Source organism: Sapajus apella, unplaced genomic scaffold (genome assembly GCF_009761245.1).
Source record: "Sapajus apella isolate SASKATOON/1434 unplaced genomic scaffold, GSC_monkey_1.0 scaffold132, whole genome shotgun sequence".
NCBI classification, from domain to species: Eukaryota; Metazoa; Chordata; class Mammalia; order Primates; family Cebidae; genus Sapajus; species Sapajus apella.
Genome location: NW_022437072.1, coordinates 901,563 through 921,110, shown reverse-complemented (window position 1 = coordinate 921,110; position 19,548 = coordinate 901,563). Strand labels below are relative to the sequence as shown.

Here is a 19,548-nt window from a genome sequence, read left to right as displayed (position 1 = left end):
CGTATAGCATAACCACTTGGTGGCACTAAAATCCTTTTAAAACTTGAAGATATTATTCTCATACCGAGGTACATTATAACTTTTCTTCTCACACACATACAAAATGAGCTACAATATATCATGGATAGTATAAATTATTATTGACATCAAAAAAGAACCACAACAATTTTTTTCTGCTTCCTAAAATCCTAAAGTAATGGATTACAGATTTGAAATGTTTGATAATATTTTCTGCTGTAGTGTCACTGCTTAGTTTAGCATTGGGAACATATTATGTTTTTAAGATGTGATTTTGAAAGAATGTGCTGATAAGTATACATTTTAATTTCTCCTAACTTTACTCCTCCCATTGCTATCCTCAAGATAGTTTCACCTTAGGTAATTTTGGCCTAAGATAAGGGAACACTAAATGTTACAGTGTTTTAGTCAACAACATTTATAAAGCTGTTTAATCATTAAAGTTTTCATCCAAATTTACTAAATAACTGTGATACAGATCAAAATACATATTTGTAGAAATCAGCAGCAATGTTAATTGGATTCTGGATTTATTACTACTTTTTCCTAATTCATCGATTTTAAAACAGCTTTGAATAAAAAATACTTAAAGAGAAGAATTATAGAGGCATGGTGGTGTTATTATGGTTATTGAGAATTAGGAGTATGAGACTATTCTGTAATGGAGAGTGCAATCTTATCAAGGAATTTCTCAAGTATACTTTAGTCAACAGTTCAGGAACTGGTAGATATTCATAAGACCTTAAAACCTTTACCAACCTAAGAAATAGAGAAGTATAAGAATTAAAGAAGGAAAATAATGGTAAGTTTTTCTTCTGAAATCAGGCAGGATAAAAATAGATGATTTACTAAAATGTGAAATCATAAGCTAATTAGCATTATTGGAAAGACTAATTACAATATAGTAACATGATATTATAGTAGGACTAAGCTGCAATTAAAAAAATCTATGATTAACCTTGCTGGTGTTCTCACTGATCATCTGAGATCTGTCAGATGATCTCAATACTGTAGATGCTTAGGCAGTGTGGAAGTTTTGCCAACTTCATGATCTCAATACTGTAGATGCTTAGGCAGTGTGGAAGAAACTGCTGTTCATAAAGTGGTTTACAATCTTGTTGGAGAGACCACGTGCAGGTACAGAGACAGCCTAGCATGATGGCTGTGTACACAAATTCTAGAACCAGATTGGCTGTGTGCTCTTGGCAAGCTACTTAACATCTTTGTGCCTCAGCTTCTACAAATTTAAATGAAAATGGTAATATTACTCCTTCATAAGTTGTTGAGAGGGTTAAAAGAAATAATACATGTGAAGTACCTACAAAAGTAACTGGCATATAGTAAATGCTATCTAAATTTCCCCTTTGGCCAGAATGTGAGGTTCAGATAATTTCTTAAACGAACAATTAACAGCTAGATGATAACAATGTAAACACTGTACATGACTGAGTAAAAAAATATGTGGACATTACATATCCTGTTTGAGAATTCAAATGAGAGTAGAAACTAATGTGAGTTGTTTTAGAATTTCGCTAAAATCACATAGGTGAGTTGAAGCTTATGCTCAGTAATAAAATACAAATTGAATTAGAATAGGTAGAAATGAGTCTAGGAGGAAATGAACAGGAGAGAAGGACAAGCTCTGTTGGCTTAATCAGCTATGTTTTCAATGAGAATAGTTGGTCTTGTTACCCTAATGGATTGGTTTTTGGTAATACTATGAGTTCATTGAGTTCATTTGGTTTCCTAGAATCTTCAACTCCAGAATTGCAGTAAATTTCTAGAAGTAGATTAGGATAGAAATTAAACATATTTATTCTGTTTATGCTGAGTCTTTATAAAATACAATTTGAAAACTGTTCATATTTTGGGGTCATTGTCACCAGTTAGAAACTATTGTTTTGTTTTTTTTAAACAAATTGCTATCTTCACTCTTATATTTTATAGGTAATTAATAATGCTTGTGCTACTCAAGCCATAGTGAGTGTGTTACTGAACTGTACCCACCAGGATGTCCATTTAGGAGAGACATTATCAGAGTTTAAAGAATTTTCACAAAGTTTTGATGCAGCTGTGAGTACAACCTTCTCCTTATTCTTAAAAAGTCACATTTGTAAAAGTTTGTATATTAATAGGCTACTTTAAAAACTTATTTTAGATGAAGGGCTTGGCATTGAGCAATTCAGATGTGATTCGACAAGTACACAACAGTTTCGCCAGGTAAAGAGACTTTATGTTAAATAAATACTACTTCTTTCTTTGCTTCTTTGAGTCTCACTATTTTTTTCTTTACTATAGACAGCAAATGTTTGAGTTTGATACGAAGACATCAGCAAAAGAAGAAGATGCTTTTCATTTTGTCAGTTATGTTCCTGTTAATGGAAGACTGTATGAATTAGATGGATTAAGAGAAGGACCGATTGATTTAGGTAATGTGATTCCTGTTCCTGGTATTTCACTTTTGACGGGAAAAACTGTTAGGTATTTACCCTCATTTGTGTCACAGTGCTGCTTCAATTTTCAAGGTCCAAGTGACTGTGAGGTAATAAAATACAACGAAGGCCTTAAGCTCTTCAGTATGTTAAGTTATTAATATACAGGAAGGACATGTTGACTAGTTCAGTTGAGTCCTTTGAGTTTTGCCAAGTAAAATTATGTTTTAACCCACAGGTTACGTAATTTTATTTTATTTTCCATTTAACATTTAAAAACTACCCTTAGTGAACTTAAATAGTTTTTCTTGTTATTTTTAACCCATTCATAAGGGAGAGCAGACATTTCGTATCATCATCTGTATTAAAATATTTTCATTTGGAATTGGATAATTTATTGTTTTGCAATCAAGAAAATATTTTTCTTCAAAGTTCTCTATTTAAGTAGTGCATTAACATATTATCCTTTGTGCCAAAGCATAGATTTGTTCTGATCCCACCCCATCTCTCTAATGTGAGGAAAAACAATAAACACTTATCAAGGTTGAAGGTATAATCTGTAGCTTTGAAAGATTACTGAAATAATAGGTTCACAAAAGAATTTTAACTGCTTATTTTGACTTCATTAAATTTTTTCTTTTTTTAAAATTAGGTTTGAAGTCCAATACAACTTGTTTTAGTTGAATCTAATGTTATATGCTATTCATAAAACTTTTAGATTTAAAAAAAATTAAATGAGTTCTTTGTTTGTACTTTTTGCCATGCTTCATGTGTACAACCAATAGTTTATGTAATGCAGATTTACATGTTGCCTCTATATTTAAAAATATTTATTTTTTTTCTATGTCTGTTATGAAAATTTATTATGGATTTGAAACAACATAATTACACTAAAAAGAGTTTTACTGCCCTAAATTTGTTAAAATATGTGTAAAAAAATATTTTGGACCAAGCTTTTGTATATTGAAGTTGATTGTTCTTATTTTTGATTGTGTTAACTGTTTTAAATTTCTTTCTAGGTGCATGTAATCAAGATGATTGGATCAGTGCAGTAAGGCCTGTCATAGAGAAAAGGATACAAAAGTAAATGCTCAGCTGATCTAATTGGCATAATATTCTGTTTCTTAAGTATTTTTTAAACTTGTATATTATTGTTATTTTAGCAGTATGCATTGAACGTCTACACCATTTTTATTTTAACCATTCTAATAGATGTATAGTGATACTTAATTGTGGTTTTAATGTGCATTTCCCTGATGACTAATGATGTTGAAAGCCTCTTCGTGCCTTTTGCTCATTTTCTGATTGGATTGTTTTTTGTCTTTTGAGCCTGAAGTTCTTTACGTATTCTAGGTACTAATCCTTCATCAAACACACTGCCTGCAAGTATTCTCTCCCATTCTGTAGCCCGTTCCCTCGTACTCCCAAAATGGTTTTCACAGAGCAAAAGGTCTTAATCCTGATGAAAAAATAGTTTATCAATATTTCACACTATGAATTGTTTTTGTCGTCAAGTCTAAGAAATCTTTGCCTCATTGCAGATACCAAATACTTTTTCCTGTGTATTTTCTTCAAAGTTTATACATTGATGTTTTATGTGTCAACCTCTGATGTATTTTGAGTTAATTTTTGTATATGGTATGACAGTTGGGTAAAGGGTCTTTTTTTTTTTTTGCTTATGCCTATTCAATTGCTCAGGCACAGTGGTTGAAAAGGCTATCCTTCCTCCACTGAATTCCTCCTGCACCTTTGCAAAAATGGAGCATATTTGTATGGGTCTATTTCTGGGTTCACAATTCTGTCCATTGTTCCATTTATCTGTTCCTCTGCCAGTACTACATTATGCTGACTACTGTAACTATAAGTCTTGAAGTCATGTAGACTGATGCCTTTCATTTTGTTCTTTTTTTCAAAATTGTTTCAGCTATTATAGTTCCTCAAAAGAGACTTTGGATCTTATTTAAGATTTCTGCGTGAGCTGGTTTTATGGGTATGGTTCTGATAGGGTAAATTGTGGGCGCCACCTCATGACTGCCAGGTGGGAGTAGAAGTCCAACTTTCCTACTAGGCCTTCAGTGACAGCTGAGGTGGAATGGGGTTTCTTGTTATTGCTGGACAGAGATGGGAGTTCCAGCCCCCAGCAGGGTTTCTGTTGATACCACTCTGGCTGAGATGGGTAGGAGTGCCTTGCTGTTGCTTTCCACTCATACTGAAGTGGAAGAGGCTACTTTGCCACTGGATGGTAGTGACAGTTTTGGCTTTCCATTCTATGTCCTCTGATACCACAAATGAGTGTTGTTATTACCACATGGCAGGGATGAAAGTCTCCGTTTCCTACCCAGCCTTTTTAAATACCAAATTAGGAGTCTTGTTAAAGGTTGGAAGTCAAGGCTCTCTATTCTGCTTTTACTGGTTTTGAGTAGGAGTGGGGTCACAGATTTTTTAGTCATATTTGGCCATAGTAGAATGATTATTGTCTAAAAGTTTTCTGACTTGTGAGGCTGCACCTTTTCTGTCTGGCTAGAGAGAGCAGACTTTTGTTGGAGATTTTTTGTCTGTACCTGTTGGTATTTCCTGGTTGCTGGTTTCTTCAACTCCAAGTCTGGGATATATGAGGCAGAAAATAAAAACCCAGGGAATTCAGTATTTTATCATTCGTGGTTCCTGAGTTCCCCAGCTTGTCAGCCTTTTTCTACCTTTCAGAATATTCTTGCTCTCTCTTTTTAAGAAACATATTATGTCCCGGGTTTTTAGTTGTACTTACTGGCAGAAATAGGGACATGGAAGTCCCACAGTTAGTGTTTTAAAAACATTTTTGCATAGTTCAAAGCACTATGGTTATATTGGGACCATATTCTTTTCAGTGAATAGAGCTGTGTATGAGAAACTCTTAGAGATAAACTAATGTAAAATGGGCTTACACTTTCTGTATATTTTCATCTTAGTGCTATTTATAAATATTTTGAATAATGTTTTTAATACCAGTCCTTAACTATGAACAAGCTTATGTTATGAGATGCTTCATTGATACTAGAGTAGTGAAAATCAAGCATCATTCAGAAATTTTACTATAGGATATAATCATATATTATATTAATAAAATATGTAAAATGTTTACATGTAATAAGATAAAATTTAAAATATATAAATAGAAAGTTGATCATGATTTGGAAAAAAATTATATGATAAGGAGCATAGTTAATACCCATGAAGATGCCAGTCTAATAAATTTAAGAAATGTGGAGTCATTTGTTTTTTTCCTAACTCTTAAGTAAATGAATTGCCATGTTTCTTATAAAGGTAGGGAAATTAATGAAAATGTTTTTTATTTCAAATGTTTTAAGTGGTACTAACATTATTTTAGAACATTTAAAAAACATTTGTGATTGATGATATTTAGCTATTTTTTTTTTCCTAGAGTTGTCTTTCCTATATGAAAGTTTTTTGTTTGTTTGTTTGATTTTAGAGACAGGGTCTTGTTCTGTTGCCCAGGCTGGAGTACAGTGCGCTATCGTAGCTCACTGCAGCCTCCCATTCCTAGGTTCAAAGGATCCTCTCCACTCCTCAGCCTCCCAGGTAGCTGGGACTACAGGTGCACACCTATGTGCTTGACCTGAAAGCTTTTTAAAACTGTCCATTTTTACTGTTAGCCAATTGGTAGACTTTTGTTTATACTAGGAAATTAAGAGGGTAATCATGATAGGTTATCTTAACTGTAATAGTTTTATAATTCTTTATTACATTATAAACTTAAATAATTTTCTTCTAGGTACAGTGAAGGTGAAATTCGATTTAATTTAATGGCTATTGTGTCTGACAGAAAAATGATATATGAACAGAAGATAGCAGAGTTACAAAGACAACTTGCAGAGGTTTGTGGCCATGTTTTTAAATACAAAGTTCTAGCTTGGTTACTTTCTCAGCAAAAGTATTTATACTATATATATATAATTCTTGGTTGTTTATATGTGTATATATATATATGTATATATGATTACATACATATATATGTGTGTAATCAAGTGCCCTGAATGGTGGTTAAGAAAATACACACTCTGGATTGAGGTTGCCTAGATGCGGTTCCTGGCTTTGCCGCTTAGTGGATATAGGAATTTAAGTATATTTCCTTGTGACTCAGTTTCATCATGCAGCATAAAAATAATAAATAATCTTTACCTCATAAGATTATCAGGAGGAGTAAATGAGGTGTGATATTTAAATCACTTAAAATAATGACTAACAAATGGTAAATGCTAAATAAGTATTAGGAATGGACTATTTTAACTGTTTCCTGTGATTTCATTAAATAATTAAGGAAGTTAATTCTCAAAGAGTTAATTAGGTACATTTAGAGTCACATGTAGTTTTTACTAGCTGTGATTGAGTATCTTTCTGTAGTAAATGTCACTGGAGAAGAGATTTAGTAGACAAAGTTTATTTTACAATCCTTTGATCACATTTTCTTGAGTGTTTTTGAGAAAATTTATAGTGTATTAGGAGATTATGGCAATAGAGTATATTACAGTGTAGGTTGTTTTAGGTGAAAATTCATATGTATTAGAATATAGAAATATGGAAGGAACTATTTTGGGGCTTTTATCCTTTAATGCTGCTGTTAGGCTGGCATGCTGTTATCAATATGAAGAGTAGAAATTTGAAAATAATTATACTGTGTTTATCATTTTAAAATATTCCAAACGTAAGCCTCAGTTATTAGGGTGTGCTGTTTCTTTTCCTTCCCCTAAGGAGGAACCCATGGATACAGATCAGGGTAATAGTATGTTAAGTGCTATTCAGTCAGAAGTTGCCAAAAATCAGATGCTTATTGAAGAAGAAGTACAGAAATTAAAAAGATACAAGGTATGTTTTAAAAAATATGTTCCTTTAATGTTTTAATATAAAGCAGTATATTTTGAGATTAAGGTATACTGAATGTCTGTTGGCTTTCCCTCCTATCATTGACCAGATTTCAAAATACTATGTTGATTCTCCAATACCCTACAAAGATAAGTAGTGAGATGTCTTTCAGTTTTATTTTTGTAAAATATTATTAGGAACAGAATTTTAACCTATTTTATTTTTCAGTTCACTGTTGTTATTGTTTTTTTTTTTTTTTTTTTTTTTTTTTTGGTGGAGTCTTGCTCTGTTGCCAAGGCTGGAATGCAGTGGTGCAACCTTGGCTCACTGCAACCTCCACCTCCCAGGTTCAAGCAATTCTCCTGCCTCAGCCTCCCAAGTAGCTGGGATTACAGGTGTGCGCCACTATACCTGACTAGGCTAATTTTTGTATTTTTAGTAGAGATAGGGTGTTGCCATGTTGACCAAACTGGTCTTGAACTCCTGACCTCATGTGATCCATCCACCTTGGCCTCCCAAAGTGTTTGGATTACAGGCATGAGTCACTGTGCCCAGCCTATTATTATTCTTATTGATGCTTAAGCAATTAAATTATCCTATCTTTGGCCATTGGGAGCCACTTCAGGCTGTCTCCTAAGTGTTTTCAGCATAACCCCCTTAGTTTCTGATAGCTTTCTTTACTTTTCTTTCTTTTTTTAGATGGAGGCTTGCTTTGTTGCTCAAGCTGGAGTGCAGTGAGGCAATCTTGGCTCACTGCAACCTCTACCTCCCGGGTTCAAGCAGTTCTCCTGCCTAAGCCTCCCAAGTAGCTGGGATTACAGGCCTGCGCCTCCACACCCAGCTAATTTTTATATTTTTAGTGGAGATGGGATTTCATCATGTTGGCTAGGCTGGTCTTGAACTACTGGCCTCAAATGATCCTCTCTGGGCCTCCCAAAGTGCTGGGATTACAGGTATGAGCCACCACACCCAGCCAGCTTTCTTGCTTTCTAATATAAGATGTTTCAGACTTTTCTTTTTTGCGGGGACAGAGTTTTGCTCTGTTGCTCAGGCTGGAGTGCAGGTACTATCTTGGCTCACTGCAACCTCCGCCTCCTGGGTTAAAGCAATTCGCCTGCCTCAGCCTCCCAAGTAGCTGGGATTACAGACACCTGCCTCCACGCCTGGCTAATTTTTGTATTTTTAGTAGAGATGGGGTTTCGTCATATTGTCAAGGCTGATTTCAAACTCCTGACCTCAAGTGATCTGTTTGTCTTGGCCTCCCAAAGGGCTGGGACTACATGTATGAGCTACCATGCCTGGCTTAGACTTTTCTTGTACATTTCTTGCTTAAACTTGGAATCAGCTATTTTGTAAAGAAACCCCTTGTTGAAAAGTGGTATTTAGACACCACCATCAGGGCACTCAGGATACTCAGTGCTGCTGATTAATCAGTTTTTAGGCCTTTTTAGAGCCACAAATACATTTTTGTTTGTTTCATATTTTATTTTTGAAGAGGAAATACATCATGTATTCATATTAATACTCAAATTTAGGATTCAAGGACTTTGTGCATAAGGAAGTTAAGAATTTCCGTTTCTTCTATTAAGCTGAAAATCTTGGATTCTTAACAGAATTGATGTAATTATTTGTTTTATGCCATATACATGTAGTATGTATATCATGTATGTGTGTGTGTGTGTGTGTATATATATATATATGTGTGTGTGTGTGTGTGTGTGTGTGTGTGTGTGTGTATGGAAAAAAAGTGCAGAACAATAGTACCAATAGTATAATAACAAATGAAAAGTTTTTTCTTAAGTTTGTCTTATTCCTTAGGATATATCCTATTTTGGATATATAATCAAATAACTGTATTTTAAATTCACTTAAAATTTTGTCCTGTTGATTTTACTGTTAGATTTTTTAGAGTTAAAAATTCTGATTTAATTTTATTTAGTCATGTCAAGCATTTATGTAATTCAGAGTCAAATATAAAGGTGAAGTTATTTTTAATAATATCTTCTCTTTCACTTGCAATCCATCCAATAACCTTTTTTTCAGAAAAGCGAAGAGTGGGGGAAACTGGATTTTGTGTTACTTTGGATGTGGAACATTTATGTCATTTGTCATGTGTGTTATGATAGTTAAAGGATTGTTTTTCATTTGAACCTCAGTGTAAGGCAAGAACTATCCTTTTTGTTGCTCACCGCAATGTCAGTATAGTGCTTTGTGTCATACTTAACAGACAACAGATTATTGTTAAATGAAATACATGGGCCTTAAATTAGTAGGATTTCTTCAAGTGGAAGTTGTAGGGGCAGGCAGGCTCTAGAGTATTCCAGACAGGAAAAAGGGAGGGCCAACCTCATGGAGACAGGGAAGGAAGAAATAATAGCTTTACCCATTGTTTTCCATTCACGTGATATTTTAAAAAGTAAATTATCCATGTTTATATATACTTATGCAGAGTTATTATATAATTAGCTAACTTTTAATATCTGCCCAAAAGAAAACACAAATTAAGTTTCCATAATTTCCATAAAGTTTCCTCCTTTATTGTTTGGGAATGCTTTGTTTAAAAAAAGATAAAATGATTCTCATACTGCTATAAAACAAACATGTTAAGCTTTAATTTAATTAATTAACTGAAGGAACTCTAGTTAAAGGAGAAGTCAGAGAAGCCCAAATTTATATGAAGTAAAGAAATGTTGAAATGAATTTAATAAGAGATGGAAATTTTCCGTGGAAGAAGGGCAATCAATTAAACCAGACTATATATAATAGTTCAGTGACAGTGAAAGCCTAGAATCTCATAACTTGAGAGGACATTCTCTAGACAGTGCATAGTTTTCCACTGAAGTTTAGATTTTTTCCTGCAGTGTACCCCCTTTCGATCAAAAACAATATGAAGGAAAGATTGTGCTTGACACCAAAATAAAGCTGGTCTCATTAGACTTTGCCTGATTATTTACACAGGTGAAGTAGCAAGCGTTAATTTAGCATGCAGCTCTTCTTTAGTTGTTTTTATAAATGACATTTTCGTAATTAATCTTAGATTGGACTTTTGAAGGCCTCTATTATTTGCTAAGTTAAGGGCAGGAAGTCATGCCCAAGAAACTCCCTCCACATGATTTATTGTTAATCTTTATTCTCAGTGGAAATGGAATCTCATTATTTTGAAAATCATTTTCTTATGAGAATGGATATTTTATACCATTTCTATTTTGAATTGGATACAAAGAATAAAATACCAAAATTAGCAGAAATGTAGTTAGTGTGGATTGATGTTTGTTTTATTTTCAGATTGAGAATATCAGAAGGAAGCATAATTATCTGCCTTTCATTATGGAATTGTTAAAGACATTAGCAGAACACCAGCAGTTAATACCACTAGTAGAGAAGGTAAGTATTTTATTGGTAGATACTTAAATTAGGTTTAGATACTCCAAAAACATAAAATGCTTTTTTTTTTTTTTTTTTTTTTACATGAGTAGAGGTAAAATTTTTGGAAGCTGTTAAAATTTTTATTCTTTTGCTTTTGCCTTTTATTTTATATTCTGTAAGAATTAGTTCAACTGAGACTGTAAAACAAAAAATAAAGAATTACCCCACTGCTTTAGCCTTCCAGATTCTTAGTGTCAAGACCTCAGGTTATGCTGTATTAAATTAAATTTAAAACACTATTCTTTCTTTAAGCAAAAACAGATTTTTAATGCTAATAATTGAAATAATATTTTCCTAGTTTAGCAAAAATTTGAGTTGATATAACAGAATTTGGAAGTAGAATGGACATTGTTGGGTTTTAAAAAAAAAATACCTTGTACTAGGAAATAGGTTTTCTTATTTCTAGTCTAGTATCCTTTCCACTGAAGGAAAACTAGCGTAAGTTAGTGGAAAATTCTGATTTCTATGATTTTTTTCATAATATAAGTAACAATAAAATATTTGTTGAATAAATGAAATGCAGTTAAATTGTTTTTAAGTTCATACTGTAAATCAGTGTTTCTGAAAGTGAACATCAGTGGATATTCTTTAAAATACATGTTACCTGGCCCCTCCCCAGATATTCTGATATAGGGGAAGGATTCTTTAATAAGTTCCCCAAGTGATTCTAATGCAACTGGTCTGTGTACCACATTTTGAGAAACACTTTGAGAAGACACTACTAGGCAAATAAAATTTTGGACCATTAACTTAAAGACAAGAATACATGGTAGGTATATTTTTATTATTAATTTTAAAATTGACAAAGCAAAGATACATTTCAACCAAGCTGTTTCATGTTTCATAAATTCTAAATAATATGAGATGTGAGCTAATAAGTTTTTTGTGCATATACCTTGTTGACTGAAACATGTGACCCAACTTTTAGCATTAAATGTAAAAGTTATCGCAGAAGACTGCTAAACCTCTTTTCCACTATAGTTTTTTCTGTTCATGTATCTCAGGGTATATTCCAAGAGGGAAAATAATTATTAAAGTTTTAGATTAATACAGGATCCTATGGTTCTCAAAATTGCTTGGTTAACAAGAATACCTAGATATGATGTTCTTAACACTATCAAATATTTCTCTATTATAAATATTAACTATGTAATGTGCTAAATCATATGATACATCAGATATTGAGTTAGATAAATGTTATTAGGCACCCTTAGACAAATTTTAAATGTATAAATTTTGCATTAAAATTGGTCTGTGAACATAATTTTTCGTGTGCAAATTAGTAAGTAGAAGGACCACTGTTATTTGATTTTTAATTACGCTATATCCCCAAGTTTTTTTGAGAGCACAGAGAACAACAGCTTATCAGCTTAACATTAGAACCATTATTCCTTAGTTCACATTATTTTGGACACAAGGTGGCAGTAAATGAATACCTGATGTTAGTGGAACACCAACTCTTGTGTTTGCCTTCATTTTCTTAAGGAAAGTAGTTATTGATTTTCTAGTTGGTTATTTCTCTAAGCTGTTCTTTTATTTATATTCCAGAAGCAATATTGAGATAGATTTATTTCTTGTATGCATGCAATAACTGTTATTCTCTAAGATACTGAAGGCATTCACACTCATTTAATTGGAATTGTTGAAATGTTTTTGATTATTCATCAAACATTTATCTAGCTGCAAGGATATTCGAGGCACTCTGTTAAGGTCTAGGGATGTATACATAACTGAGACATATTATTTTCTCTTAAGCAACTCATGATGTGGGAAAGAATAAATAAACAATTATGATACTGTGCTAAATAGTATTATTTTGATAAGTGCCAAGAGCGCTTATCAAAGTCAGGCTAAAGATTCCCAGCAAGCACAGGGTAGCTCCTAAATAGCTTTATAGCCACTTAAAATTTCACACCCATAAAATTTTAAATATGTGGTTGGAATTAAATGCTTAATCTGTGGTAATATATTTGCTTCCCTTGCAAGAATATATTTTTGTTCATCTTATTTTGGGAAAAAATGATATACCATATTAAAATATCATTTTCTGCAGATAAATGCCTTTATAAAGCATGTTGGAAAACTGTTAGAATAGATTGATTAGATTTTATCATTGTATAAAATCTTTACCACTGATAATTACTTAATAGTAATACTTCTAAGAAAAATTACCTATAGAATTCAGAAATAGATAAGTTGGAATGGTAGATTTTTATTATGTTTTGTTTTCAGGGAAACTAGGACAAAAGAACAAGGTGTGAGAAGGGATAGAAGGAAAAAAACAGAAAAGATGTGGCTGCACCATGCAGTGGTGCTACTACATGCCGAGACTCTCCAGGATCAGACTTTTGAGTAGCTGCAGCAGTTGCCTACAATCTGTAATGGCATAAAAGTATTTCAGCTAAAATCTTTTTATTTGAAAAATGACGAATAAAGGGTGATTCTCCTTTGGGCATATGGCTATAATGAACTTGGTTAGGACTAATAAATGTTTTTGTTATATGAGACTTTTTAACTGATGAATTCATTGAATATACATTACATTAAAAAACTGCTTGGGAGGTAATCTAAAAATATATGGTTATAAAACTTCTTGTATTATGTACTAAATCTCTTTCTTAAAATATAAAATTATCTAGTTTAAGATTACATTTGTGAGACTTCTATTTATTCAGGTATATTTATGATTAAAAAATGTTTTCTACACATTTGTATGTAATTATGAATCATTGTCTATCTTAAGTTTTTAACCACCAATAATCTATCATGATGTAAAATCATATATTCCATTGCTATGGGAGAATTCAAAGCAGCTTCACAATATTGAATTTTGTCCACATTTTACTGTGACTTCATGATTCAGTTGGTAATCAGTAAGCTTCAGATCTTTTTCTATTTATTAATAGCAGGTAGAAGAATAAAGCTTACCACAACAATATCTACATTAATATCTAGTAATACAGAGTTATCTGATTTGAGTCACTACTTTTTAATGTCTCATTGGTACACTGTATAGAAGGAAAGTATTTTTAACAGTATGTATTTTTTCCATGCTTTATATAAATGTGATAGTTTTTTTTTTTTTAATTTTTTAACAAAAGCAGAACAAAATACAGGCTTTGAATTTAAATCTTATATATGTTACTTATTAGCTGGTGCTTTTAGGCACTTATATACTTGCTTATAACCTCTTTCTAATCTGTAAACTGGGAATCATATCTACTTCACATTCTTGATAATTAAATGAGATCATATCTGTAAAGTATATAAATTGGTGCTCAATTAATGTTGATAATTATTTTTAATTTTAATGTATGGACACTCTTCCTTGTGTGTGTTTGCTCATTTAATTATGTTGTAAAGTTTATATAAAAAACTAGTAAATTCATTTCTTGGTAATACTACTAAACATTCTGTTAAGTATACTCAGAGATCAATAAGGAAAGAAGCACATACTTTATTTTAAATTATACCTAAAACCTAATTAATTGAATTTTTATTTTTTGAGGAAAGAAAACTCTGTGTGAGATACAGTGCACATATCAAATTACAAATAATGCTTGTTACCTGAAGACATTCATGTTGGCAATTAATTTTATTATTTTTAATATGGCACACAGGCTATTTGCTCTTATTCTAAGGCACAGCACTCAGTTTTATCATACTATTAAAAATGATCACACTACCTAATACATTACAAAAAGAGATTGTAATTGTTCTAATTGCTCTATTTTTTATTTAAGGAAGTTTAAGAAAAAGTTGTGTAATGTAGAAGCCTAATTTATTGACTCTTCTGAAGTGGCACAGTGGAAAGAATATTGTACCTGTAGTACTCTAAAATCTTGCTTTTAGAAATGTCTTCTGAACACCAGCAGAAGTGGCATCATCTGAGAGTTTGCTAGAAATACAGAACCTCAGGCATTTTACTAAATCAGTCTGCATTTTAACAGGGTCCCTAGGTCATTGGTATGCACATTGAGAAGCAATGTATAAGCATGTGTCTTTGACCTGTATTGAGGATTTACTGTATACTAGCTGTGGGACTTTGGTCAAGCTTGATAACATCTGTTAGCTGTGGCTTCTTTATTTGCTAAAGAATAAAACAGAATTACTGTGTTCAAGCTCTGTAATTGTAATGAAGATCTGTTGAACCAGTGTGTGAAAACTTTTTAGGTCATAAAAAGTTCATTGACACTAGGTATACATAATCTTTTAGTGACATTATGTTAAATTCACTTAAGCTGTTATGTTAAACTCATTTATTCACATATACAGAAACTAATGTAAGATTTTTCTTATACTCATGTGAATAGGAAATGGGCAAATATGTGTATACATATTGTTTTGGAATATTCATGAATGAGTTTGACTTTATGGAATGAGTAATTATGTATTTTTAAATTATTACAATTATAATAATTCATTTCACCTTCAGATAGGAAAGAACTACAAACCAAACATGATCCTTTCTTAGGGCAAAGAATAACTATATAATTGTCCAGGAAAAGTTTGTTTTAAGTCTCAAGTTATGAAATATAATGCTTTAGAAGTCTTATAAACAATGTATTTCAAGCCTTTCAGCTTGAGAATGTCCTCTTAGGCACATTTTATTTTAATATAGTCTAAAACTGACTTGTAAAATTTTGTAATGTGCTATTTTTATTTTTAGGCAAAAGAAAAACAGAATGCAAAGAAAGCTCAGGAAACCAAATGAAGAGGATGTTTTGGGATATGTACACATTTCTGCTTCTGCACTTATTTTCATGGAAATCATTATGTATAAAGAACTTTGAGCAACAACCTAATTGGCTCAGTGCACGTTTGGTAATAGTGCCTGTCTGTCTTGTCTTTAATGCATGAATTCATAAACTTCTTCCCTACCTGCATCATGTGCATGTAGTGCATACTAAATGAAAGTGATGTTAAGAGTGCTTGCCCAAATTCCATTATTTGACATTGAATCTGAGAACTGTTTGTTTTCTGGATGTGTAACTACCGTAATGAAGCTAGAAAATGCACAAATGATAATCCTGATCTGTAATTTAAATACTTAAAATTTGTAATTGTCAGATCTTGATTAAACTGGATCTCTTATTTCTTCTCATCATTAATGGGAAAAAATCAGTATTTCTATCTTTGATATCTAAGTGTTTTGAGGATTTTAAAACTGAATTTTATCTGCTATACCAGTTATTTGAAAAAGTATGATTTTAATGTAAATCATTTAAAAAGGACAAAGTATAATTTCCAGTGATTTTTCATTACTGTCAGTAGAAAAGTAATAAACATCTCAATTTTATTTTAGTAAAATTTCTTCAAGTGTTTGGGGTTATTTGTTTATGTATTAGAGAATTGTTTCAGGAAGATCTGAGTATTATGCATCAAAGCAGAATTTCAGGTTAAGAGGAAATTTTAAATCTTAAAGAGTGTTACTGTTACTCTCAGTGGAATATTTTTTCAAGCTGTTAAGCTGTATATAAAAAATCGGAGGTTTGACAGTTCATGCTGTCTGCTTTTTTAAAAAGGTGGTAGTGGTGATGGGGGATCTTTCTATGCCAATTTGAATAAGTTCGTACACGCTGCAGTTTCCAAGAGCCATAAACAATTTGCTCACAACTGATTTTTTAAAATTGTTTTTGGGAGTTGCTTTGTATAATATTCTTGCTTCTAATCTTCCTTTCCAAGTCAGACTTTAAAGAAAACTGTACAAACTTTTATTTTAAAGGAAGTAATCTACTTTTTTCTTTATCAAGAATATTTCTGAGGTTTATGTATGACTTTTAACCATTTTATTATTTATTGTAAAATAAATTTAACATAACTTATTTTGTTAGGGAGAATGTGTACCCATCTCCCAATTTCAACACATGAATTTTTAAGGATTGTTTTTAAGCTTAGTAATTGTGGTATTAAATAACAGAATTAATGGAGAAAAACTTGATGGGAAATTGATAGAAAAATTAATGAAATATTTTTTGTACATAATTTCAGTTGGAGGTAATGAAAAATATGTAGCTTCTTAGTTGTTTGTGGGTAAATATGTTTTGCTCTTGAAACAGTAATAATTATGGAGTGTTTTCAAAGCCATGATATAATGTTAAAAAATGGATTCTTAAGGAAGGCTCATCTTAATGCCATTCATGTATTTCAGCTTAATTTATATATCCTTTCCTATTGAGGCTTAAATTTTATAAAGCAATGTGAGGATCATTGTGGTAAGTTGTATTTAGTAATCAATATGGTGTGATACTAGCGCTAGGATTGACAAATAAATCAATGGAATAGAAGAGAGAGCCTGAAAACAGATCAACATGTATATGATCACTTGATTTTGACAAAGGTGGCAAAACAATTTAACAGGGAAGGAAATTCTTTTCAACAAAAGGAGCCAGAATAGAATAGCTGAATATCCACCTAGAAAAAAATGAACAGTGACCCCCTACCTCACAAAAATGACTTTGAGATGAATCATAGATCTAATGTAATGTTTTAAAAGTATGAAGCTTTCTAACTGAAAACATATGTGATTATTTTTGTGACTTGAGGATTAGCCAAAGGTTTCTTAGGTCACAGAAAGCAGTAGATCCAAAATTAGAGCTCATCAAAATTGTCATTGAAAATGTTAACAAAAGTAGTATCAAATGACATTTGAAAAATAGTTTTGTAAAACTATATTAATAGGTATAAGGATTTTTTCTTATTAATCTAATAAAATTCCTTAATAGGAATTTCCATAGCTTAAGAATGACTTATTTTATCTGCATCTTCTTTGATGATTGCAAATGCCTTGTGATACTTCATGATTACTCTGCCTGTGAATAAAAAAGTATGACTTGTCTTTGTCTGGGTGCTATATATTGCTGGTTTGAAACTAAGTCAGGAAGCTAGTGGGTAGAGAAAATGGAAGAATAAAGAGCAACCCAGAAATAGATGAATCTTATGTCGAAACTTTTGTTAATGAATACTTTATAGAAAGTCTTGTCGCTTCTTCTCTGAAATTTATATTTAATTATTGGGGAGGTGAAGGCACTTCCATTCTATTTTATGCCTTTCAAAATAGCCAATTCTAAGGGATGTACTTCTGCTGTTGTCAACAAAAAGCTTGGCAACAGCTGCGGCATTGGCTACTCTCACCTTATATGTTTAGTCCCCAAGGTAGCTGCCCTTTCTCTAACAGCAGGCAGCTCGACTGTGCCACTAGAATAGACAAATATTTGCTCGGGAATCACAACCATGGGGACTTGCTCCCCTAGTTTGGGCCATGGTACATATTTTTGTTTATATTATGGGTGTTACATGCAGATTAACAGTTTCAGTTCATCCTCCTAGTTGCCAGTAACGTTAACATTTCGAGATATATTTAGATTTTTTTTTTTCCTTTAGGAGGCTTTGTTTCTTTTATTTTACAAAAAAGGCTTTTAATGTATTCTCAAAAAAACATTTAGAGAAAACATAAGCAAAAATAAAATTTAAATTACCTTAGTTCTACCAATAGGAATGAGCACATTCACATTTTGGTGTATTTAGTGATCTTTTTTCCTCATGTGTACACGTATGTTTTTGTGTGTTAGTCTTGCTTGCCCTCCCCATAGCCTGAAATCATTTTATGTAGTTTATATTATTTTTAAACCTGATATGCAAATTTTCAGGAAACAAACTACTCTAGCTATTTGAAGAGGAATGCAGATTTATATTGGGAATTTTGAAATTACCTAGTTTCTTACAAAATCATTGGAAGGTTTGGAGGAGTGGTTTCGAGTTTGAGTCTCCAGAAATGACTCCCATGCAAACATTTTTTAGAGTAGTGTGAATTCCTAGATCAGTCAAACATGCACGTTATTTAGTTTGTACTTTAGTACATTGTTAACTGGCCTAAATCCAATGACTTTGACAGGGTAAAGATTCACCATTTTTAGCATACTGGACACTTTTTGTTTTTGACTTGATTACATTAACCTTTTGGAAACTATTCAGTGATTTATTCAACCTACATCTGTGTTGTTCTAGATGCTAGAGGGTAGCATAAAAGGATAAAGCCTGTGTTCTCATGATGAGACAGGTAAGTATATAATAAAACTTTTCAAATAGTAGTATGAATGGTAAAGTAGGGAAAAGGGGTGGGAGGAGCTGAGGTTTGATAAGATGGTCATGGAAGATTCCGTTAATGAGATGAGCTTCAAGTAAAGACCTAAATGAAGAGAAGTTTTTCTCTAGTACTGAACTGGCACTGTGCAAGTGGATTGCCTATAGGCAGAATCAATGTGCAATAATTCAGAATATTGACTTGCAATTATGTTTGATGGTTAATTGGTTTTTGACTATTGATATGGATTGTCAATATAAAAATAGGTTGATTAAAAGTTATATATGGAAAAGGCTAGGACTACTGGTGTATGTACATTTTAGATTATTCTTATATTTTACATAATATGCTTGACCTGACCCTTTCTTGTAGCAATGATAATATAATATTGAATAAACCATAAAACCAGTGGGGAAAGTCTCATGTAGGTATATTTTTAAAAAACATTTTGATCTCTCCCCAGACCCCCATCGTAACCATTAAGACTTAAACAGGCTGAGTGTGGTGGCTTATGCCTGTAATCCCAGCACTTTGGGAGGCTGAGGCAGGAGGATCTGTTAATCCCAGAAGTTCAAGCATAGTGTGAGCAAGATGGCAAGACTCTCTCTCAAAAAAAAAAAAAAAAATTAGCTGGGTATGGAGATGGTATGTGGTACGTGCCTATAGTCCCAGCTACCCAAACAGCTGAGGCTGGAAGGTGCCTTGAACCCAGGAGTCCCAGAATGCAGTGAG

General features: G+C 32.4%; 1 protein-coding gene across 12 annotated transcripts in view; it reads left to right on the top strand.

Moving 5' to 3' along the window:
* Positions 1-19,254, top strand: part of UCHL5 (ubiquitin C-terminal hydrolase L5) — a 47,838-nt gene extending 28,584 nt beyond the window's left edge. For 3 of the 12 annotated variants that reach the window (XM_032262895.1, XM_032262892.1, XM_032262898.1), the window contains 8 exons: positions 1,966-2,091; positions 2,177-2,238; positions 2,317-2,447; positions 3,470-3,533; positions 6,220-6,322; positions 7,197-7,310; positions 10,593-10,691; positions 15,403-19,254. In XM_032262895.1, coding sequence (XP_032118786.1) covers positions 1,966-2,091; positions 2,177-2,238; positions 2,317-2,447; positions 3,470-3,533; positions 6,220-6,322; positions 7,197-7,310; positions 10,593-10,691; positions 15,403-15,447 — 744 coding nt within the window. In that variant the 3' untranslated portion in view covers positions 15,448-19,254. Of the gene's footprint in view, positions 1-1,965; positions 2,092-2,176; positions 2,239-2,316; positions 2,448-3,469; positions 3,534-6,219; positions 6,323-7,196; positions 7,311-10,592; positions 10,692-11,352; positions 11,504-15,402 lie in introns of those variants that run through there. The other 9 variants (XM_032262900.1, XM_032262896.1, XM_032262899.1 and 6 more) reach the window with 7 other exon arrangements.
* The last annotated feature ends 294 nt before the right edge of the window (positions 19,255-19,548 follow it).